Below are 26,141 nucleotides of genomic sequence, written 5' to 3' on the forward strand. Positions count from 1 at the left end.
TGAGATGCTTAAATCACCCGTCCTCTCATCAACAATCATTCCATGGTCAAAGTCACTTAGAACACATTTCTCCCCATTCTGGTGTTTGGTCTAAACAACAACTGAACCTCTTGATCGCGGCTACATGCTTTCATGCATTGAGATGCTGCCACATGATTGGCTGATTAGATATTTGCATTAACAAACAGGTATACATAACACAGTGGCAATTGAGTGTATATGCTCCCATTAATTCTTTATTAGAACCAGGATTAGCAAAGCATTGTCAGAATTAAGTGACCACGAGAGTGGCAAATGTTTGCACCAAGAATAAAGACTCATTGTTAGATGGGCCTGTGTTGTGCTTAAGCCATGGATCTTAATCTTTATACATCCCTGCACATAAATCCTACTATGTCTCCCCTCCAGATCAATTCTACGTTTCCACTTTCATTAGAAAATACAGAACGCCTCTAGCCCCAAGTGTATTAATATGCATTGTACACTTCCAGCCAAGTTGCCATAAACAGAAAGAGCATCTTCTCGAGTTTATTGGAATGTACGGCAGGTTCCTAAGTCAAACTCACATAATCAGTTGTCACGGTCACACTTGTACAACTGAGGTTGAATAGGTAAAGTCTAGGGCCCCATTACATGACTGGGTGATAATATAATCTGCCAGTGTTAAGAACTTTCATTGTCATCCATGAGATTAAAATAAAAAGATTGAGTCTAACGGATGGTTAAGACTAGAGTTTAAATGTAAATTAATCTTTTCAATTGAAGCAAGTTACATTTTCTCAGTATGTTACAACTTATCCATTCATCCGTTCTGCATTACGCAGATGTTCAACTTCCCACCTTTGAATAGCTTTTTGTTTTTGAAGATTCTTCAAGATGTTTTTTGTATAATGTCTGAATAAAAAACAACCATACATTCGTTTGCTCCGGGAATAACACCAGGCAGTAAATGTATCAAGGTCCGATTTTGCAAATCCAGCGATCTTATCATGAGAGTTGGAACTCGCAGATGTATGAAGCTGAGATTTCATGCAAAATCGCCAGAGTTCTGCTTCTGTCAAAAGCGCTATTTGCAAAATCGCCAGAGATCAAACTCCCGACTATTTGCCACTGCAGCTATACAGCTCTTAACTGTATGAAGCTGCGTGTAAGAAAACTCAGGAGAGTTTGCTTTCAAACACGCCAGATACAACACGCTGCTTGATAGCAGCGTGTTGTATAAACACATCACTGTTACACTGTGCAATGAGCGTTGCACATGCGCAATGAACTACGCTCATTGCGCAGCGGAGGTCCTAGCTAGTAGGAACTCCGCTACGCAATGAACGTACGTGCGTAAGCTCTATTTACAGTATTAGGTGATTTCCCCAATAGCGTGGGAAAATGACCTAATACTGTAAATAGACTATGCGCATGAGCAACGCTCATTGCGTAACGGACCTCCTAGCTTTCTAGGAGGTGTTTGCTCCAGTTTTTTTTATTTTCCTTCAATCAAGAACAAAGTGTCGGGATGTACAAATATGGGGCCCACCTGGCCGAAGAAAAGAAGACTACTATCAACAAGGGGCCCATCCTGGGCGAAGCAAAGAAGAGATTTTTCAAGCCTGGACATTTGGATGGTATAAATACTTTGGGACTGGGGCAAGCCGGACATTTGGAAATACAAATTTATTTGGGACATTTGTTACAGAAAGAAGACTTCATTGGTGAGCATTAGGGGATTTATTTATTTTTAATGAAAAATTATGGTGTAAATGAGGGTGCTTACTGTGTTTATTGTGGGTTTTTTATTTTTATTAAATGTTAGTGGTTGTAATGAGGGTGTTGTGGTTTTTTAAACATTTTATTTTGTGGAACTACTGGTCCCAGCCAGCCATGGATGTCAGGGCATGTTGGCACTTGTGGTTCTCCAAGTGCCAACATGTCCTGGCTGCCGCGGGTATGCTGGTGCTTGTAGTTATATAAGCAGCAGCATGGCCACACTATTTTGGGCAACCTGGCTGGCTGGGACTTGTAGTTCCACAAAACAAAATGGCATCTGTTTATTTTTTTCGCTACTTATTGCCGTTATTACCTTACTACCCACAGCCCAGGGGTAGTAGGAAGAGCCCTAGTGCTATCAGCACTGGGCTGGGTGTCTCTAGGGGGAAGGGGGGGGCCTGCTCATTTTTTTTTCGGTGGACCCCACTCCCTAGGGAATCCAGCCCTGGACTGAACAGTCTAGGGTTGGTTAGTCATTATGGCAGGGGGACCCCTGCTGCGTATCCCACTGCTATAGTGCGGCCAACCCAAGCTGGTTTGCCTAGTGCTGGTTGAGTGAAAATCGTGGGGGACCCCACGCGAAATTTTTCCCCGATTTTCACGGAACCAACAGTAGTCAGGCAGCTCTAGGGTTAAGCAGGAATAGAGGGGGGACCCCACACTTTTTTTTTTTAACTTTCTTCTATTCTTTACCATTTTTCCACTGCCAGGGCAGTGTAACAGTGATGTGTTTATATAACACGCTGCTGTTGCATCTGGCGTGTTTGAAAGCAAACTCTCCTGAGTTTGCTTACTCGCAGATTCATACATTTGAGAGCTGTATAGCTGCAGTGGCAAACAGTCGGGAGTTTGATCTCTGGCGATTTTGCAAATAGCGCTTTTGACAGAAGCACAACTCTGGCGATTTTGCATGAAATCTCAGCTTAATACATCAGTCAGTCTACAATTCTAATGCAGGATGTGATATCTCTCTTAGGGCTAGATTTACTAAGCTGCGGGTTTGAAAAAGTGGGGATGTTGCCTATAGCAGCCAATCAGATTATAGCTGTCTTATTGTAGAAAGTACTAAATAAATGAAAGCTAGAATCTAATTGGTTGCTATAGGCAACATCCCCACTTTTTCAAACCCGTAGCTTAGTAATTCTAGCCCTTAGTGTTTGGAACCAAAGCTGATTTTCCACAGGAATTGAAAGCCCAATCATTGTTGGTGAAGAAGAGACTTGCATGATCAACAGTATTTGCATAGGGTGGGGTATGAATTGCCGATGACCAGAATTCCGACAACAGGGATGTAGACACCAAAATGTCGATGGGTAATATATCGACATGTATTAAAATAAAAAACGTAGGGGTGGTTTTTATAAACACTATTAACTTTGGCAGCGCTACAATTAATAGTGTTAATAAAACAGACCCCTACGCTTTTGATTTTAGTTTTTGTACAAGTTAAGTGACGAGAATCAGATTGTCGGCACTGACTCCTGTTGGAAATGTTTGCTGTCACTTTTTCTGTAAGTCTAGATTTTCTACATGTCGCTATAATACCCGTTGCCATTTTAGTGTCTACATCCCTGTTGTCAGAATTGTCGCCATTGGTAAGATGACTACCACCGTTTACATAAACTTGACTATAAAGGTAACACTGTTTGAAGCTCTTATTTTAAAAAAACTAAACAATTCAGTATGTTCATAATCACGACTGAAACGGGTGGTATCAGTCATCCCAGCTCAGACTGACAACCTGAGACAATGCACATAGATACCAGGAATTTTAACATTTTGCATTCAAAACTGCTTCTGAAAAGGATTCTAGAACACTACCTAGGCACACCAGCTCACTCTATAAGGAGCACTGGGTTCCTGAGAGCCTTTGTCTAGACATTAAACCATAGTTGCCAACTCCCAGGGGGCGAGACTAGAGGGCGGGAGGGGGCGAAAATGTAATTTGCGTTGGGGGGGCGGGGCCAAAATGACGCGATTGGCCTCGTCCCGCCCCCTCCCACCCTCCAAAATGGCGTGATTCACCGAGAATCGCGTCAACGCGATTCTTGGTGAAATCCGGGATGCAGGAGAAATGCCATCTCCCCCGGGAGCCCGGGAGACTGACCCGAATTTCGGGAGTCTCCCGGACTTTCCGGGAGAGTTGGCAAGTATGCATTAAACCCATGTACCAGTATACCACTCCATACACTAATTAACAGATTTATGAATTTATGAATCTAAACATATAAACCTGCATAAAATAAATAAACACCATACCATTTAACAGTGCATTTATCAGATCTTAAAGCTAATGTTATACAGGCATATTAAACATGATCCACCATACAACATATTAGTCTAACGCTGTTATGGTGACATCTAGAGGTCACTTGAGAAGTGTTTTATGTGTGACAAAGATACCAGATTTCCCTTTCCCTAGATGCCACCAAATGCTCTTTAGAATGCTGCTCTTTTGTGGCTGGATAATCACTGTGTTTTAATACGCCCACGTAACTTAAATCCAACATCTATGCCTGCTACCAATGCTCCATGACAACTCTCTGTGTATCATGCATTTCACTAAGAATTGTAATGATCGTAAAATACAAACTTTATGCATATACTATACCTGTGTATGTAATTGTTTTTATGGAGATGCATGAGTCCCAGTGTTATCTCATAAGCCATTCTCTGCAAGGTTGTAAGGTCACAGGTTAAGAGGTCAGGGGTCATGCCATCTGCTTTCCGCTGGGCTCTAAGGTACCTTTTCAAATCGCCCTAAAGAAGAAAGCAGATAAAGCACCTCAAATCATTATTGTCTGTAGTAACCAGTTATAGTAAAGATTTAGCATTATGAATTATTATTATTATTATTATTATTATTATTATTAATAATAATAAATAATAATGATAATATACTTTTTTTTTTATAAAGGGCCAAGAATTTATGCCGCTCTGCACATTTAATGAATTGTGTTACAAATAAATTACAGACTTTTAAACAGAAGATAAAGATGGCCCCAAAAGAGCTTACAATCTATTTAGTGTGGGAAACACACGATACATAAGCTACAGTAGAAATAACAATGGTAGATGTTTGTGGGACTGATTTAGGGAGTTGGAGTACAGAGAAGGTATGGAGGTAAGGCAGTGTTCTCCCCAGCACCTATTTCCCGGGTGCTCCACCTGGCTGTTTTTACATGCCACCCGGCTCTTGGAACCCTGCAGAGTCCTGTTATCAGGGGTGCACGCAGGATTGTCAGGGGGGGGGGTTCCCCCCCCTGAAAAAAAACCCAACAAAACACGAGGCAGCGCTGTCCTATACAGCAGCCGCTGCGCTGCCAAAGCAGCGTCCACGGCGGTACTGTATACAATACAGCACCACCGTGGACGCTTCTTTGGCAGCACCGCGGCTGCTGTATAGGACAGTGCCGATATGGTAGGCACTGAGTTAGCGCAGGGGGGGTTCTGGAGACTCAGAACCCCCCCCCCCTGCGTGCGCCACTGGTTATAATAGAATAAACTATTGTTTCACCTCGTATAACAGGCACTAGGTGAGCACTACAGCCATCAGTGTGTGTTAGACCACTGACCACCAGTCTGACCAGTCCTGGCAGGTGTGGGCAATAACCTCCAACATTTTTCAATATTATTGCTAAGTATAACACTGCCCCCACCTGGCTACTTCTTAATGCCACCCTGCTGCAAAAAAAAAATTCAGGGGACAACACTGAAAGGAAAAGGCTTTTTTGAATACATGACTCTTCAGGGAATGTTTACATATATTGACTGATGAGGAAAGTCTGATAGGATGGGACACAGAGTTCTATAAATGAAGCTGCGCAGGAGAAGTCTTTGCAGGTGCATGTAGCCTGATGATATGAGAAACTATGACAGTAGAAAATCAGTAGAGGAGTGAAGATGATGACTGGAAGAATTCTTATGATTGAGGTTGGAAATATAGGTGGGAGAGGATAGCATAACAAACATATGGAGAATATATAATGGTGAAGATACGAGTTCCTGTACGTAAAGTGTCTTCAGTGGGACAAGCTAAGGTTGATATAGTGCAGCTCTATACATAATTAATTTTAGGATAACACAAGTTTTGATCTAATACAATTAGCAGTGCTAGAATTACTGTGGAGGATTACCGAGGTAACATAACAGACATCTATATTACCAGGAGGACAGATTTCCAACGTTCATGATTGGATTTTACAGTAAGCATATGGTGGGATAGGATTGTTAGCGGCAAGAGCAAGAACTTGCCCTCACGGTTCCTCTGCAAATAAAATGAATTACATTAATGACATTTCTGGCCCCAAAGTTAGAGTGCAGACTTGTCTGGGATGATTGTTTTTTATTATTAAAACTGGAACTTAACCTAAAAAAAATATTATATCTTATAGATACATTGAAATATATTGTATTGTTTCACCCTGAAAATATGCACGGTGGAACGAGGTCACGTCGAAGTCCAACCCACTAACACTAGGCCCAACCCCTTCATTTATTTCACTGTTTCTATGATTCTCCAACTTCTCAGTTTAGTTTCATTAATTGCTTAAATTAATCACAACAGGACTCTTTATATTATTCTTATTGTTATAATTGATAATAATGCTTTATATTGCGCCTTTCTCCCAATAGGACTCACAGTACGTTATATTGTTGCAGAGTGAGAGTCACTCAGCTTCTATTCTATAGAATCATTCACAGCAGTGGTCAGTTGTGTGTGTCTGAAGGTTTTAATTACACTGGTTGAATTGCACATAGAAATGCACTTTCCAGCAGAAGTGTGACTGGAAGGCGCAAAATGTGTTCCATGTGATTTCCACTCCCATCTCCGGCATCCCAGAGGGGGTGGAAAAATCAAGTGCAAACATTTCCCCTTCCTCTGCAGATGCCACCTTCTTGGTCCGCAAAGCTTGTGCTTCCCTAAAAAAAACTATGTGACATAACAAAAGCGCATTTGTGCAGTGGTTTTTAAATTTTGCTTTTCTGCTGATTATCCTTTGCAAATAACCTTACTGACTTGGAGCAATGAATAAAAATAACTTATCAGCAGAAACAATTTATACAGTCAACTGTCCTACAATTACAAAATAATGTTCTCTGTTTTCTCAACAGAGCATGGCCCACTTTGTGAGAAATCCTCGTAGCAGATTTAAATCGGCAAAAGCTGTGTAGTGGTTGTAAGTTGGTATAAAATATACATTTTTCTCTTTAACATGTACAAATTGAGTCTCATGTGTAGTTTTTGGCTTGTCATATCAATGGGCAGGAAAGAGTCATGAACCCAGGGGCGCACGCAGGGGGGGTTTCTGAGTCTCCAGAAACCCCTCCCCTCCGCTAACTAAGTGCCCCACATAGCAGCACTGTACTATACAGCAGCCGCGGCGCTGTCAAAGAAGTGTCCGCAGCGCTTCTTTGACAGAGCCGCGGCTGCTGTATAGTACAGTGCTGCCGAAACGGAGCTGCCCCCTCTAACAATCCTGCGTGCGCCCCTGGAACCTGTTTGCACTACATACCCAGCACCCATGGTAGATATATGCCAGTGTTGATGACTACATTGAAGTAGTAAAAAATATAGGCAACAGTAATGAAAAATAATACAAAACTGAAATAGAAATATAGTTACGGCTACTGATGAAATTGATAGGACTTAATTGACTGTGATGCATTTAATTTGCAGGAGCTTATAGGCAAATTAATGTCTAATTATAAATATAAAATGTTATTCAATTTAAAGAATTAACTAATTATCTGAACTAAAGTCAAGTCTGCTATCAAAATGAGGTTCTGTCAACGCTCAGCACCTTTTTATCCTTCGTGAGCAGCATCCACGTGAAATACTGTAATTATATCTATCCAGAAACATTCCAAATAAGGCTTTGTCCTTCCTTACCAGTTGGCAGAACTCCATGATCAGAAGGAAAGGGATGGTCTCTGTGCATAGTCCCAGGCATTGCAAAATATTGGGGTGTTGCAGGCTTCTTAAAGATAAAAAAAGAAATCACAATTGTCATTAAACTTGAGTGTGTGTATTTTTGATCTTAAGATATTTGAAACAAGAGCTTGATCATGAAAAACCCTGCAGATAACCCTATGGAAAACACTGCAGATAACCCTATGGAAAACACTGCAGATAACCCTATGAAAAACACTACAGATAGTCGTTTGGTGCCAAACATGACTTATAACAGAAGTCAGTGAGTTAACAATGTTACAAATCAAACTGTGCTGCATTCACCGGATAGATAACACCGTACAGGAGACCATCGGATAGTGATCAGTTGATTACTATGTGGCCTGCACAAATGCATGATAGTGTGGTGTAGTGTAGCTATTTATTGATCACTAATTGAGGTTTATTATTGCTATGTTCCCCTTCTGAACACAGCAGAAGGGTAACGATCCATGAGCCGTGATACAAAGATCCACCCTGTCACCGTAGCCTATTACCTTCTCTTATGATATGTTTTGCCCCACAATAAGCAGAACTGTTAGTGTTTGTACTCATGGACACTGAAACTATGCCGGGTAAAAGCGAATACAGAACCGGTTAAAGCTTCCCTGCAGCATAGAGTAATATGTACTTAATGAGCACTCCCATAGAACTCCATCATAATGAACAGAGAGTTAAAACACTTGAACACTGCAGGCAGTGCTAAAATTAACAAACCCGAAAGTAAGTGGTTGTCAGAAAGTGTGTGTTGGTCCATTGCTTTATTTTATCTCTTGGACTATCAGTGTTAAAGCTCATTCATCAGGATTTAAGAAGGCATGTTGAGCACCTGGTTTTATTGCCATTTCTATGCAAGACTTAATAGATGTGAAAATTGAATACACATAAAAGAAATCACTAAGCTAAATGAACTCAATAAGTGGATACTAATATCACACAACAGAATACAGAATGCACTGCTATACAGATGATTAAAGAGATGTATTTTCATTCCTGTTTGTGATATGGATGCAATGTTCGTTACACCAAATTGCACATCCTCTACCTCTACCAATTCAACTGTGGTTGGGATATACAAGGTCAGGTGGCCTTCACATACTGACCTTCACATACTGTACTGGACTCTATAAGGTACAAATTGTAAAGAATTTCAAGACTAAACTTTCCACGGAACACTTCAGCTACAAGAGAGACACTTACACAGGATTAACCCGAGGTCCTAAATGGGCTACAGCCCAGGGGCCTTAGGCATCGAGGGGGCCCTTGAAAGTGCTCAGCAGCATTATTCATCAATGCTGCTGAGCCTGTCATTGTAGCCCTTCCGCAGCGCTCAGTAATCTCCTTACTGGGCATATCTCGTGAGTCTCACTCTCACGAGATCTCCTCAGTAAGGAGCTTACAGCGCGTCGCGGAAGGACTACATTGACAGGAGACGGAGGAAAGCGCTTGGGGGGGAGGCGGTATCTCACACGGGGTGGCGGCTTACAGGGGGGAAGCCTCACGGAGGAATGGAGGCCCCCTTAGCCCGGGGGCCTCCATTCACTTAATCGGGCCCTGCACTTACAGAATAATGTCAACAGAACAACATTTGCTAGCATTTGTATGCAGTGGCTGGCTGGACTGGGGAACAGGGGGCATCTGCCCCCTGAGCCAATTCCACACTGGACTACCTGCACTTTTTTCTTTAAAATGTTCCCAACAGGCTGCTGAGTCGAAGCTCGCCCACTGGTCTTAAATTTGCCAACTGGGCTCTGCATGTATGTCATCTGGACATGCATTTGGGTACAAAATCATATGAAAACACCCTATACAAATAGTTGTAAGCATAAGGATTGATGTGTAGAATTAAACATGAATGCAATAGGCACTTTGACTGGCCAAATACACCTTAAAATGAAGAAAACCCTCACTAAAAATGTGTAGAAGTGGAAATTTGTATAAATAAATTAAGAATCATGATACAATTAACTTTGGGCATACATTTGCAAGTTACCCTTCCTCATTTGCAGGGGTCCACTTATATAGTGTACTGACACTTATCTTTAAATCGGACCTGCTGGAGCTGTGAAACATTTATATACAGAAGGAGAAATGTGATAGAAAAAAGGTCGTGAAACTGTGATGTCCTCAAATCAAATGATTTCCGCTGGCACATGAAGCTAATTTTACTTTTCTTATTGCTCTTAACATTTTCAAATCCTTCTGAACAGTGTAAGAGGAAAACAAATCTGCAAGACAGAGATCTAGGTCACATTCCTATTATGGTTAAGAACATCACAGATCAGTAGTTAAGTCTGTGCGCAAGATAATCCTTCAGTGAATATCTTTTGAAATTGGGGAAGATTTTCTCAGAACTTATATGAGAGCCTCTATCGGGTTGTGGTTGCAAATGGCCCGGAAATCTTGGTCCTTTGAGTAGAAAGGTTGCTGCAATAAGGTAATATCTGGGTATTGACTCAGTCGACAGAGTCTTAGGAGCAACAGGCAGGTGAAGGACACTATAACATACATCATACTTGCCTACTTTCGGCAAGTGCATTCCAGTAGAGGGGCGTGGCTAGAGGGCGGGAGGGGGCGGGGGCGGCCAAACGCGTCATTTTGACCCCGCCGCGAAATAGCCGTTTTGTCGCGGGGCCAAAATGATGTGATTCACCGCGAATCGCGTCATTTTCGCCAATTGTGGGATGCGGGAGACTTGCCGGCTCTCCCAGGAGTCCGTGAGACCGACCCGAACTTCGGGAGTCTCACGGACATTCCGGGTGAGTTGGCAAGTATGACATATATTCTTTAAACGCTATCGAACAATTAAACTGTTTACTTGGTCAAGCATGTGATCCTAAAACTTTCTTTACCTTGCACCTCTTCAGGGCCTTCTCTACTCTTCTGTCATCATAAACTAAATACATGAGAAATAGCATGGTATAAGCTCTGTATACCTGCCAAAATTCCTGGATGGAAATTTGGGACAAATTTATCCAGGCTTGGCTAACCTGTCACAGGTTAGAGTTTTTAATGTTTACTGGTCACCAGAGAGAGTGTTATCATTACTTACTCGTCACCAGATATGAAGTCTTCACTGTATAATTACAAAAAAGCCATCTATTTTATTCACTGGTCCCCAGTAAGGAGGTTTCATTGTAAACAAGCTACTGTTCCGGAAAGACAAGAAAGTGATCTATTTTGCTAACTAACCACTAGAAAAGGGTTTTCTTTGTATACTGCTTAATTAAGGCTGGCTGCCAATGGGTGCACATTTTAGATCTTAATTCAGATTACAGATAGATCTATGTACCTTTATCATTAATATAAATATCACTAGCCTATTTGCTGAATTCTGGGACGCAGTGCTGTGCGTCTTTGTACAAAGCACATTTCTATAGTTATCTGCTACAGCTGCCAGTCATACAAAGAATACGAGCACAGAGTCAGATAGAATTTATTAACATAATTCAAAAGATAACGCATTGTGTCCATCATTCTACACAAATAAAAGAGATTAATTACTTTGACATGTAATAGAAATGTCCTGATTTTTGATTATTAAATAGAAATATATAACCAGTTGCAGGCTATTGTGGGGATGACAACGCACAATATGGCCCGCATTTAACATCTTTGGGGGGCCCCACTGGCCTTACGGTCGCACTGGTATCATGGTAATACAGTAAAACCCAATGATAAATAAAATAAATCACAAAAACGGCTTCCATCATATCTGCTTTTTAAGCATTGTGGACATAATGATACCGCAATGCTGCTTTCCAGAAGAGCCACTGTCTGGTCTGTCTAAAATAGTAAGGTAATCAAGCCACTGGGAAGAGGAGGAAAGAGAGACAGGAAGTGGGGTAGAGGAGAGAGAACCAGAGACGGGTGGAAAGAATCTACTATACTATGAATAACAAGAAACTGTTGGAAGAAATGATAGAGAGGGAACCATAAGTAGGGGGAAAGAAAACTTTTGTCTATGGAAAAGTTGGGATGAAGTATAGAGAGAGAACCATGGGGGGCAGTGGGGGAGTGAGAGATGGGCAATGGAAGTACCAATGGCAGTGGCCATTCCATTAGCACAGGGAGCATTCGCAATGGATATCGTACAGGGCCCTGCCTTTGCAAAGGCCAGCCCTGTACAAAACTATCTTTAGAGTTTAAAGTATGTACAGACATGATGTTATGGAGTAAACCCGAACAAAAATATGGAAAAAAAAAAGTTTTATAATGCTCATAACTATTCATGCAATTAATGCCCAAAATTATATTCCAATAATCTCCTGCATTATCCCTGAGTGAGAAATGGAACCCCCATTACAGTTTGAATATGATCAAGTGTTGGAAATTGTATCTTATATGTTACTAATAGTTTAATGTTGATGTGACCTGATAGGACTTTAAGAATGGGAGGACCATCTTATGGTGTACTGAGATCTTTGTCTATTGACCAATGACAGGTATCTCAAACTAGAACAGTGAGGATTCCTCTAGGTCAGTGGTGATCAGCTGTTTTTGGAGCCACAAGTATCTGCTGTCATTGTTCTGGGAACACAAAAGAGGTGGATCCCAATAAGATATATCGCACATCTCTATTGCACATGCCCAAAAATAGATCTGGGACAGCACAGGTTAGACCTCTCTGCCCTAGTCTATTGTGTGAGAGATCAGACAAGGTCTGTCAGGATTCCTATCATGAATACTATGGAGAGTTATGGTAATGAAAACAGAATGCATTTATTGATAACACGGTTACACAGGGAGCATTATCAAATCTCACAGTTTATTACGTTAAGTCTTTTGATTCCAAGAAGGACATGTGACATCAAAATTTAACAGCAATTCAGTTCTGAGAGGCAGCAAATTCAAGACAGCAGGAAATAGCAAGTATAGCACGGATTACAAAGGAACTAACAGATGCAATGAATGGTTAATGGTAGCTTAGATCATGGAGGCAGCAGGTTAAAGACAGCAGAGATGGCAGGTATAAGGATAAATGCAGGCTCCTAGACATAGAGGGAGAACTACAGCACAGGGTAGTAGATTTTCCAGGTCAGGCTCTGGGACTGGAGATGCAGGAGAAGGAAGAGACACTGGATAAACGATGGGTAATAGGTTTCAGGTTTAGATGGGAGGCTCAAGGCACTGCATGATCCACGTGTGTCAGGATTACAGGTTTGCCAGGAGGCACAAGGTACCGGATGATCTACTGGTGCCAGAAGTCCAGGTTAGCCAGGAGGCACAAAGCACCAGATGATCCATGGGTGTCAGAATTCCAGGATTGCCAGGCAGCAAGAGGCTCTGGAGTATCCAGGGGTGTCAGGCAAATGAAGGGTCAGAAGTCGGGAAATGAGAAGGAGCAAGATCAAAATAAAAGCCGGAGACTAGGTCACAAGAGGAGGTGCAAAATGGAGGGACTAGTAGGAATCAATACCAGGATCAGGATCAGGTCACAAGAATGCACAATGAAACCAGCAGAAGCAATGGCAATTAATGAACTGGCTCAGATTGCAGGGAAAGGCAGTCTCTTAAAGGTCAGCCACAAGTGACTGGGATTAATGTTCAACGATGAGGAGTACCACTTGCAGACAGGATCTGCAGAAGACAAAGCAGCATCTATGGATAATATGCTGCAGTGTAGCCGGGGGAAGATTGTGACAAGTTGACAAAGAATGGGTATGATGGAACATACAAATTGGGAAAAAAAGTGTATCCTTACTTTACAGAGGGATTCATTAACTAATAAAGTTTGTTTCCAGTTCTACAAAATAAGGGTAATTTACAAATGTCTCAAATGCACACCAAAAGCACATCTGCCATTTTGTGTTGTTGTGTGCCTATATATTACAGCAAGTGTGTGAGCTTAATAATCAAGATGATGGCACCTACAGGGGGTGGAAAATTTAGCTTCTTGTCATGGGAGGAGCTAAATGCAGATCATGGCATTCCTAGATTAATGAGTGCTGGATGCTTGAATAACCCTCAAATTGCACCCACATCCTAAAACAAGATTTTGTTCTGCCAATTGAGATATATAAATTAGATTCAAGGGTTGGAGAGTATTTACCGGGACATTCCTGGTTTTTAGGAGGCTACGTAGCCCTTTTTTCTTGACAAAAGAACTTCATTTTTACAGGCACCCTAAGAAACAACTTTTTTACCATACAGGTACATTTGATGCGAGTGCACGCATTTTATACAAATATCCATGTAATTAATATGTTCAAACAGACAAAAGTGACACATAATAAAGACAGTACCGGTATCCTGCCCTTTCAGCAGCAATTTAACACATAACGCAGTATCAAGAGAAAAAAATTAAAAATGAATTGAATTAAAGGAGTTGTCTTACAGTATTAGCAGACAGAACTCTAAAGTGACACAATCATGCACAAGACACAAACCCGCCAAAGAGACTGATTTCATGGGCCAGTTCCATAATTTGGGGAGCACTGATGTATGTGTGTGGAAGATAAAGAGATGCATAGTTGCAATTAGAAATGTATTGGGAGGGCCAATCTTGCACCTTCATAAATAATTAATAAACATTTTTGGGCAGTTCCAGAATGGCTTAAAAAAATTAAAAAGGGATAACAATAAACAATAGAAAAAAGAAAAAAAGAAAAAAGATCTGAGTAGCTGGGTGAAATCCGATTGCAAGAGGGGCTGGGCAGGGCCGGTGCTAGGGTCCACGGCGCCCTAGGCATTTTTAAAAAAGTGGCGCCCCCCCCCCGCAAAAATCGCCGCCCTCCTCCCTCCTCTCCTTACCTTGTCTCACCACCGCCGCCTCTCTGCTCCGTCTCCTCCCCTCCACTCACTGACACTAGTAAGTGGAGGGGAGAAAACGGAGCAGAGAGGCGGCGGTGGTGACAAAATAGCCTCTTCCCCCCCTCCCCGTCCATCTGAATGCTGTGCGGTGGCCGTGACAGGTATGGTCAGTAGGCCGCACAGTTTTAAAGTACTTTCGAATTATGTGGCGCCCTCCAGGCGCCCTCCAGAGCCCGGCGCCCTAGGCAAGTGCCTAACCTTGCCTAATGGGAGCGCCGGGCCTGGGGTTGGGTACCCTACACTGATGCTAAAAATGCAGAAATGGGATATGCTGACATGATGAGACCAAAGAAGTCCTTCCTGACAGAGTGGTAATAGTGACAGCCTAACAAGCAGCCGTCAAAGTCTTCTGACAAATGAAAATGTCGTCAGCCTATAATGACGTCACTTTCAAGGGCCAAAATCTGATTGCTGCTGTTAAGCTGCAAATTTAACAAGGCGCCGCCTGTACAATGTTCTTTACAAACAGTAGTACATTGTACAGGCAGCGCCTCATAATGACTACCACCGTGCAAGAAATTGTAAATCTCATCTCTGCCAATGATTTCACTAAAGCAATAGTGTTAACACATAAAACAGAATACACTTAGAGATCTGTTTCCTTGAGTACAGATGACGCACATTTTACTGCAGCACTTGCATCATCATCATCATCATTTATTTATATAGCGCCACTGATTCTGCAGCGCTGTACAGAGAACGCATTCACATCAGTCCCTGCCCCATTGGAGCTTACAGTCTAAATTCCCTAACATACACACACACACACAGAGAGACTAGGGTCAATTTATTATTATTATTTTTTTTTTTAAAGCAGCCAATTAACCTACCAGTATGTTTTTGGAGTGTGGGAGGAAACCGGAGTACCCGGAGGAAACCCACGCAAACACGGGGAGAACATACAAACTCCACACAGATAAGGCCATGGTCGGGATTTGAACTCATGACTGTAAGCTCCAATGGGGCAGGGACTGATGTGAGTGAGTTCTCTGTACAGTGCTGCGGAATTAGTGGCGCTATATAAATAAATGATGATGATGATACCCAATGTAGATTGTAAGGCCACAATATACACCACATGCTGGCTTTCTTGCAGTTATTCTATAGAGAGAGACATGAAATCAATTTTTACATATTTGGCATAGAGAGAACTTTTCATTTATATTGGGCTCCAGCTCAGTGCCAAATTGTGCATTATTGATATATTCAATTTCAAAACTAAAGATGACCACACACATTGCAGCACTGCTGATAAACAGGACTGATATTCCTTTACATGTAGCAACAGAATGAATGTGATGCTGTAGAATCCATATTCTACTATATTTCTCACTGCTTCTGAAGCCAAACAGATAGGCCAATAAAATAAACTTGTTATTTCCATATATTAAATAAAAATGCACTGCTAAAGTAATCAATCCAATGAATAAAATAGTCAGTGTGTATTTAATGGCAAGAAAAAGGACTTGGAAGATGATTATAGTACGAGTTATTCTTGAAAAAAAATGATGGCACTACAAGTTTAATCACAGTATTTAAGTTCACTGATTACCTGTAAGGCTGCGCTTCAGAAAGAAACTTCCGCTGTTCCAAAGGGCTGGCATTTACTCGCAGTTCTTTAACGACTACCTGGGCTGGAGTGTAGTCTGAGAAAATCTCTCCCAGGATCACCTATTTAAAGCATAGATCAAGAAAATAAAAATGAAAGAAAAACTATTTCATTGATCATATAAAAAAATAAGCAATGGTAGGTCATTGTACAGTGTACTTCATTAAGAAACTTGTCATATGTATTATACAAATAAGACCTGATTCATTAAGGCAGCAAAACAAATATATAAAATGTTTGTTTTTTTAAATGTGGGCATACGCACGTTCGTATTCAACTACAAGCAGATCTGATGAAATGTCTCTGTTGAATACAGGTCTAGGTACGTGCTACCTATATGGCATTTCCCAAATTCAGACAGACACAAGGCAATGCAGGATAAAATACATATATGGAATTCCTAACAGAACGCACAGGGAAAAAAATAAGTATTCAATTAATATCACCGGTTAATAATATAGGGCCTGATTCATTAAGAAAAGTTAAACTGAAAATTGACTAAGTTTTCTTACTCAAGTTTTCTGGACAAAACCATGTTGCAATGCAAAGGGTGCAAATTAGTTTATTATTTTGCACATAAGGAAATACTGTCTGTTTTTTTTTTATGTAGCAAACAAATACTTGATAGCTTATTTGTACACTGAAATTTAAAGTTGATCTAGGACATGCCCTACTCCATATATAAATCTGCCATCACATTTTAAATTTACCTCCCCCTCTATTACAACATGGTTCTGCCTTACTTACTTACTTTTGCTTAACTTTCCCTAATGAATCAGGCCCATAGTCACTAACTAAAAAACATTAAAAAAAATTGTTTATTTTTTTTTTAAAAGAATTTTCCATTAAAATCAGTTATCAGGATTTTATTAATGTCTACGATACATAAAATTAAGTTTTACAGTTTACTTGATTGGAAACACATGTTCTAACATGCATAACGCCCATCATCACCATCACTCGGAGCTGACACCTGCCCTGTAGCTGGTGCAAATTATACAACTGGAAAACATTTGCCTTAGAGATGTCCAAAGCTTGAGACCGGCGCTGTTGCGTGCGTTTGAACTTGGCGTTGCCCTTGCTGCGCATTGACTACTTGCGTACACCCATTTTCCTCCCTGTTACACCCATGAGATCATAGCCTGTCGTAAGTGTCCCTTGGGCTCAAAGATGAATTGCATACACTATGTTCTCTGGCGTATAGTCCATTTCTGGGCAAGCGCAGAGCAATTTCAAAATATGGCACCTATTGGTATTTACGTTCCTTAAGGAATCAGGCCCATAGAGATTTTCATAACAATATACCTACTGTATAAAAAATATTAATATGGCTATGATAAAAAAAAGGGTCAAAAACAGCCGAAAAGAAAAACATAGATCGATGATGATGGATATGACTATCAGTATGATAAAGAGTCTCACCTTTCCAAACCAGCCATTTCCAATCTCCTGAAGATAGCTAAGGTCCTGCCGGCTAAATCCTGTCTGTTTTACTGCATAAACAGAGAATTTGATTAATTACATGCCCTGGCATTTTCTCCTACATGTGCCATTTGTACATACATAAATAACAGTCTTTTATACGGTGTAAAATGCTGATTGACTTTATATTCCTAGTACAATATTGCTATACGCATAATTTGAAAGGCTAAAAGTGAACAGGAGATACTATCAGGGGAGGTTTAGATTAACCAATCCCATTTTTTAAGTGTCCCCCAAATCCCCAGGTATCAGAACAGCAGGGGTTCAATGTCATTTGGGGCATACTCACCCGCATCTTCTTAAGAGTTGAATTTCCTGTGGCTGATGGAAGCAGCTTCTGATACATAGGGGTTTGTAATGAGTTCAAAGCACCGACCAATCAATACACTGAACAAAAAACAAACAACTATGTCTAAGAAGCATAGAGTCCCAAAATTCTACTGCCATTGACAGCAGGGAAATCAACCTTTACAGAGTCTCCAAGGGGGTGAATATTTCCCAAATGGCAGAGGGCCTGTGTATTGGACCCCTGTCATTCTAATATTATGGGCGAGGATTGTTTACCATTAAAATATGTGTTTGGGTTTACATCTCCTCTAAATTATTATTTTATTTCGCAACTGAGTCCCTAAAATGAACTCATACCATACTAATATGACTGACAAAAAACATAGAAAACATTACTTTTTTTACATGTTCTCATCCAATCCCAGTTCTCTATAATGTATATTACTGTGTGCATTGTGTCCATAGTCCATAGTGTACTTTAATACACAGGCGAGCCTCTACAGCTTCATTTTCTAGTGAGGTTTTCCAGTCTGAAACTTGACTAGGGTGAATTCCAATGCACTTTTCCTAACCTAGAAATGATAACAAACTCACTGTCTTACCTGTGGCTCACTAACTTGCCTCTATTTTTAAAGTAACGGGCCAAAGCATTTCTAATAATGCAACACCACACACTCGTCAATTCTAAAACCTCTCAATTCCATTCTAGTCAAAAGGGATTCCTTATTAATTCACAATAGAATCTTTCATGTCACTCCTTCACTTATTCTAGAGCACTAATACATGGCCCACTGTGATCATGTGATACCTGTTTTGGGGGCCTGTGTGTTGGAGACAGGTAAAGACACCTCTGAAAGAGGAAGAATGTAGACATCAGGAATGGACTGAGAAGAAGAGGTCTCCTCAGCAGGTGGAGTGTAATCCCCGGAAAACTCTTCCCCGTCCGGATTCTCAAACTCCTGGAAAACATATTAGTATAATTAATGAGCGCGGAAACTATCAAGACCTTCAAACTTTTCATGTAATAAACCAAATTTACCCAAAATGGATAGACTCCTTGAAGACACATCCGATTATGTATATGTAATACGTAATTATATCTGATACAAATATGGCACTGCCATAGTTGGGATGCAATGTCCACACTAGACTCGAAAACCTGATTATTCAAGATATACCTATGTCAATTACATCTCAGTCAGGCGCTAACAGTAGCTCATGGGATTTGTTCACTCATTGAATCAGACCAATGGACAATCAACATTAACTATTAACTAAAATCCAATTTTGCTTCATTAAAGAAATAGTCCCCCTTTGTGGACTTTTCTTTGAGACCCATGTGAAATAGGGGACCCAGGTCATGTAATAAAGGACAAGAATAGAAGATAAGCTCACCTGTTTTGTTTTATCCTAGTGTGCCCTGTGTCCCTCCCAACGCCAAGAAACAAAATCCATGTTTAACACACTATTCAGCTACACCTTTACACTGATCCTGAGACAGGATAAACTAATGTTTTCATTTGTGTAAATCCAATCTGCCCCATTGCTTCAGGACCAACAGCCCCAGACCTGCCGGAGCCTCCTCTACAAGGGCCATGGGAAGGACCAAAAGACAGTTATCTCCCAGTGTGGCCACTCTCCAAAATAGGGACCCAGGTTCTCAGTGACATGAGGTGGGGATTCACCTGGGGGGCGTGAGAAGTGGAGAGAGTTAAAAAGTCTTGGCTCCGGGGAAGCAGGGTCTGTTGGTGTGGTTCTTCAAAAGCCTTCTCCTGAACCAGAAGAGGAAGGAGATTCAGTTAAGATAAATGGTGAAGGACAATTATGGTTAACAGCAGCTGACTGTTTTAAGATCTCTACAGTGACTTGTTCGTGTCTCCATCTTCCCCTGTATCTCCCTGTTTCCCTGACATTAGTGTAATCTATGATTATATCTTGTATTAGTTGGGGGATTATTTGTGATGCTTCTACAAACTTCTATGTAGCTTATAATAAATCTGGTTTCTGGTTTATCAGTCTCTGTGTGAGCTATTATTCCCATACTGCAGGAATACAAAGTACCTTGCATCCACAACTGTAAGTGCTTCCAAGACAAATATGAGGTGGTTACAAGAGGTAACTGAGTCCTGGTGTAGTCCTTTCATATGGGAATTGTGATATACCTAAAGGATCATATAATATTCTCTCTCTATACAACCCCTTTATAATGCCATCCTTGCCATGAGATTTATTCTCTTAACAAAAACATTATTTCCATTATATGTAACCCTATATGTAAACAATTTTTAATTTTTTTTTTTATACACTCTGTAGTAGAGAGTATCCACCAACCTGAAAAGTGAGTGTTCTCTAACTTCAGTGGGCGGGTATGTATATACTTAAAATATCTGCTTAATATGCCCACACACTTCATCTGCTTGATGTCAGCAAGTATGAGAAGCTCATATACTATTAGAGACTGTATCAAACAAATGATCAAAGATAGGTAGGGAGTGTAGGTTTTAAATATGACCTTTCATGTCTATAATAGAAATAAGCGAAGTTGCAGCAAAAGTTCACATAAATAGAATTTATGGTGAATAATGCCATGTTGAAGAGGTTCAAATTTCTGCCACTACAATCTTTTAGTTATATTTTAGCTTTACCATTCCACAGAATGCCCATTTTGTCGCCATTCTGTTTCCACTCCTGACTCATCCTCTCCCCCCCCCCACCCTTTCCGTTGGAGTCCCTCAGGGCTCTGTTCTCGGGCCTCTTCTTTTCACTGTACACTACCTCTCTGAGCAATCTCATCTCTTCCTTTGGTCTCCAATACCACCTCTACACTGATGACATTCAACTCTACATCTCTTCTCCTGACCTTTCCGCCTGCCTTCTCTCTCGTGTCTCTGGCTGCCTTTCCGCCATCTCCTCCTGGATGTCTTCACATTTTCTCAAAATCAACATTGCTAAAACTGAACTCATTGTTTTCCCTCCTTCTAAATCTTCTAACAACCTTGATTTCTCCATCACCGTTAATAACACCACCATCTCTCCTGCCCCCCAACTCCACTGCTTAGGTGTCATCCTTGACTCCTCCCTCTCTTTTGCCCCCCACATTCAATCTCTTGCCCAATCCTGTCGTTTCCAACTTCGAAATATTGCCCGCACCCGGCCGTTCCTTTCTCAGGACGCCACCAAAACTATTATCCACGCTCTCATAATTTCCCTTCTTGATTATTGTAACCTTCTCCTCACCAGGGCTCCCTCACTCCCATCTTCCCTCCCTTGAGCTCTATTCTCAATACGCCTGCAACATTCATCTTTCTTTCAAGCCACTCTTACTCTGCCTCCCCTCTCTGCCTTGCCCTAAACTGGCACTCTTTCCCCTACAGAATCCTCTTCAAACTCCTCACCACCACCTACAAGGCCCTCTCCCATTCCACGGCCCCTTATATCTCTAATCTACTCTCCATTCACACTCCCGCCTGTTCACTGTGTTCGGCCAATGACCGTCGCCTCTCCTCCACTCTGATCACCTCATCCCAGAATTCAAGACTTCTCCCGTGCTGTCCTCTCAACTGGAACAACTTCCCCCGCTCCATCCATCTGTCCCCTAATCTGAGCAGTTTCAGACGGGCTCTCAAAACCTATCTGTTCCTCAAAGTCTACCAGCTATCCACCTAACCTTCTCCAGCCTTGTTCTCCTCACCTCCCTTCTTCCCTTTCTCCTCTTGCACCTGATCCCCTCCACTGTCTCCTCTCGTGTCGTGCCTGCTGTGTTTCCCCTCCCTTTAGTATGTAAGCTCCTACGAGCAGGGCCCTCTTCCCTTCTGTCTCAATTCCATGTCTTCTTCTCACTGTACTTGCTGTGCTTAAAGCTTTTGGAGTCTTGGTTCTACTTGTTTTGACCTGTCTTACCCTGTACTGTTTTGGTCTACTGTTTCTTTTTGTATTTGTACCGTGCTGCGGAAACTTTGTGGCGCCATATATAAAGATTAATAATAGTAATAATTTTATGTGTAGTGCTGGGAGGGGGGGGGGGGGGGTTTAGGTAATTTTACCGCTGGAAAGAATGCAAAAATTCACAGCCAAATGCAGAATCATGTAAATATTTTGTGAAACAGTTTTGAAAATTTTGCTCATCTCTGGTCTCTACAATATATTGACATTAAAAAAAGAAAAACAGAACAGTGGTCTATTTCTCAAACACCCATACACAGGCATTTCCAGCTGTTAGGTCGGAGTGCCATATGACCAAATCCTCTTCCCCTATTGGTCATAAGTGTCCTGCCAAATTTGACAGATCTGGCCATTCTGATCTTAAATGGTCAGATCCTATGGAGACTGATTACTGAAATTAGACAATGACCGCAAACATTGTTAGATCGGGATCATCATTTGTCAGATTGACATCTGACAGATCCTAATTAAATATTGATCTAGATTGGCAATCATTTTGTATCCATATTCATAGATTATTGTATTCATCACTAGCAGGGGACAAGGAGTTTGAAGTGCACATAAAAAAATGCAAGCTTGTAGCAGAGACTCTTAAATCAGTCAACCCCTCTGATAACATTTACATATATGTTTCTGATGATGGAAAATAGTTCTTTCATGAAAACGAATGATGTTTAGAGACTTTTATTTAAACTATTTACATTCACATTTCATGATGGTTAAGAAAGGGATCGTTTCTGATCATGGAAAGTATGGAGAAGGGTATGTAGACCGACACCGTTCAAAAAATAGCATACTTCATATATCTGTCTATTCCATCACTGGAATTATGCACTTTATACTATGACCCAAAATGATTTGGAATTGCACAAAAAAAAACATAATTGACCTCAATTCAGACAAAAATGCTTTAACATTGGCTGTCTGATTCAGTTGTTAGACTTTTGTGCCATCGGTCTCACCTTGAATCCAACATCTCCTCTCTTGCAGCAGAGACAGGTGAGAAGCAGGAAGATGAAGGCTAGCAGTCCAGAGCAGGAAATAAGTACCACGGCATATGGTGGAGCAAGTGGGGCCCTCTGAGAGGAGCCATCTGCCAAAAGATACGGTAGAAGAAAGGGCTGTAAAATGGTACTGCAGATATGGTTAACAATTGATTTAATTCACATTATGGATTTCCAGCACTTCTCAGAGACAAGATAGGCATTGGCGTTGTTCAACAACCTGAATTCTGTGTTTCTGCCTTTACAATGTAGAATCAATTGTCGAATGTCAAATAACACAAAAGAGCAATACAAAACATCTCTTAGCTAAAGGGAACAGAAACCTTGCAACACAATACAGCAAAAGCAATTCTAGGCTGCAGTTCCCATCTGGAGAGGACTCTTATCTTAATTCACATTTATTGTATTAATATGCATTGAAAGAAAATAACACCTACACTAGAACACATTGTCATGAAGATGATAAAGGAAAATATATATTCTCCACACACAAGAAGTAACAACAGCCCTTTAATATAGGAACATGTAACCTTCACATATTTAATGATTTAAATAGAGTAACAGGGTACTGCTGAAGGATGAATATTTTCTTTCTCAATCCATTGCGGGTACAAGTGATAAGAGATCATCTAAAATTTGGAGCTATGTTTAGAGAATCTGCTATGTTTTCATATTGGAGGGATAAGGTAATTGGTAATTGTACTATAAAGGCAGACGTAGGTTTGAAGATGACCTAAATAACATTTTCTAAAAGTAAACAAAAATGGAACCGTTGACTGTTTGAATGACCAGAATTGCAATGCAATCACTAAATGTAAATATGTTTTTCATCCCACACAGGGCTATAATATTTCTACTAAATTAATACTTTTCGTGTAATTCTTCCAATGAAATCTATTTACTAAACTGTCCATGTGGTTTGGCTAATGCTGGCCATGCTAGCAGATTAATTAGACTGAATGAATTGGGCAGCACAATGGCTTAGTGGTTAGCGCTTCTGCCTCACAGCACTGGGGCCATGAGTTCAATTCCCGACCGTGGCCTTATCTGTGTTAGATGTAAACCCCTATACCTGGGAGTTGAGTGCATCTGATTTTAACTGCATTTTAATGGTGTTTAAAGCATATAGGTCAGTGTAGGACCTGCATATAATGAGGTGCCCTTGACGCTGGGATGCAGGCTTAAATGTTTTGATCAAAATATGAACTAATACCTCATGTTTTCATTTTGCTAGACACACACAGATATGCAGTGTTAAGGATAAGCGCTGACAACTGTCTTTTTATCTGTGTGGAGTTTGTATGTTCTCCCTGTGTTTGTGTGGGTTTCCTCCCACAATCCAAAAACATGCTGGTAGATTAGTTGGCTGCTATTAAATTGACCCTAGTCTCGCTTTCTGTCTGTGTGTATGTTAGGGAATTTAGACTGTAAGCTCCAATGGGACAGAGACTGATATGAGTGAGTTCTCTGTACAGCGCTGTGGAGTTAGTGGTGCTATATAATAGCTGCTGCTGATGATAATATTGCTCCAGCATTAGCAAATACTCACTTGAAGGTGAACAAGGCATGTGAAAAAAAAATGTATCGTGAAGAACCAAGAAGGAAAGTAAGAAATGTAAAGAAACAATTGTTACTGGGTGATTTAAAGAAAAATTACATAATTAGCCTGATTCTAATTTGGACATAACGGAAGTGCAAAATGCACTTTTCCTTACTGTACATGCACAGTAAAATGGCATAGACCTCAGTCTGTGTGCAGACTGAGAGGCATCTGGCTGTTGGTCTCTCGGAACAGGGGGAGGGCGGATTACCGGAGCCTGAGTACAATAGGGACATGTTAACACTCCTTACTACCTATGTAGAGATAGAAACAAGTGCAGACATGCCTGTTTGCCCCATGGTGCAAGATCCGTGCTAATGATGATGATTATCAGCAAAGACCTTGCCCCGCCTGCTACAAAAATAAAATAAAAAAAGACCCCCCTCCACCAAAGTAAAATCAACTCTAGTGTTGCCAAGGCTGCTATTGGCACAATTGGGGTGATGAAACGTGTAAGTATCAGCAATAGGCTATGGTTGCACTAAAACAGGCAAACCCACAGGACTCGTAGTTACCCGCTCATCAATCTACTACACTCCCTCTGGGACTTACTAACATTGATACTGGACCTCTTTATTGGACAATTGGTGGACATTAGATTGGACTTTCATTCATGCAATATTGTTGTATGATATTCTCAGTTTAGTATCGTTTATCCATGTACTTTGATATTTAAAATTTTGTTATATGATACTCACGCTGTGGCCGGCACACATGGTATGTCATTTTTATTAAATGCATGTTTTTATCTGTTAACATTGTATCCATATGGTGAATATTAGTTTTTAGTATTATCAATTCCATGTTGGTCGCAATTTACATACACCTAGGATTCATTTTAGTCATTTAATTTATTATCTAGCTTTCCAGATCACTGACCATTGTTCCCTCAAAGGAGCAATCGAGCGCTCACTTTTTACCAATTTTTATTAACATAGGAAGGGATTCCTTTTTTTAGCTGAGCAGCTCTTGCTACCTAAAGAGTAGAGCGCGATCTCCATATCCAAATATTGAAACCCAGAATGTTGAAACCTGCACTACAGGTCTCATCATGCCCTGGCCCAATTTAAGTGCTTTAAACCTTGAACACAAGTGCCTTCGCATTTTCTCATTTATTAATTTATTAACTATACTGCACCGCAAGATACACTGAAAGTGTATTATATACTTTTAACGTATGTTATCCTTTAAGAGTATCTTACTGGGATTTATGCCATTTGCTTGCTATTCAGTCTCGCAGATCTCTTATGATACGTGGTACTCTGCATGCTGTGTAAGTTATGTAATTCTTCTGGATGTAACGTATGTCAATCCTTACGTCTAACTCATCATCAGGCCCAATGTTTGCAAATGATGTTGGCAAATCTTACAGGAGGCAATTTACTGATACTGGAGGCAAAGCCCTGAAATAAAACCTGCTTCACAAAGAACCATTTTGGATTTTTAACCTTAACACATTGGGGCTCTTGGACACAAATGTCTTTTTTGTGTAAATTATGTACTTCTGTACTGTGCATGAAGAAGGTGTATCTTTTGCAGATGCTCAACCCCTGGCGCAAGTTGATGGCATCTCTACCGCATGATGATACATTTAATACCATACCCTTTAAACATATCATTCTGCAGTACACACACATAACAAGGTTAGGTGAGTTGTGTGTTTCTTAAGCTAAGTGAGGTTCTGCTTAC

The 26,141-nt window shown here is 40.8% G+C and overlaps 1 protein-coding gene across 2 annotated transcripts in view; it reads right to left on the bottom strand.

The window, feature by feature from the left end:
* Positions 1-26,141, bottom strand: part of LMTK3 (lemur tyrosine kinase 3) — a 61,206-nt gene that overhangs the window by 19,070 nt on the left and 15,995 nt on the right. For both annotated transcript variants that reach the window (XM_075191389.1, XM_075191388.1), the window contains exons 3-8: positions 22,811-22,941; positions 18,715-18,865; positions 17,559-17,629; positions 16,080-16,198; positions 7,655-7,742; positions 4,373-4,521 (exon numbers count right to left, since the gene is read on the bottom strand). In XM_075191389.1, the coding sequence (XP_075047490.1) occupies positions 4,373-4,521; positions 7,655-7,742; positions 16,080-16,198; positions 17,559-17,629; positions 18,715-18,865; positions 22,811-22,941 (709 nt within the window). The remainder of the gene's footprint in view (positions 1-4,372; positions 4,522-7,654; positions 7,743-16,079; positions 16,199-17,558; positions 17,630-18,714; positions 18,866-22,810; positions 22,942-26,141) is intronic.

The sequence above is a fragment of the Mixophyes fleayi genome, chromosome 11 (genome assembly GCF_038048845.1).
Source record: "Mixophyes fleayi isolate aMixFle1 chromosome 11, aMixFle1.hap1, whole genome shotgun sequence".
In the NCBI taxonomy this organism is placed as follows: domain Eukaryota; kingdom Metazoa; phylum Chordata; class Amphibia; order Anura; family Limnodynastidae; genus Mixophyes; species Mixophyes fleayi.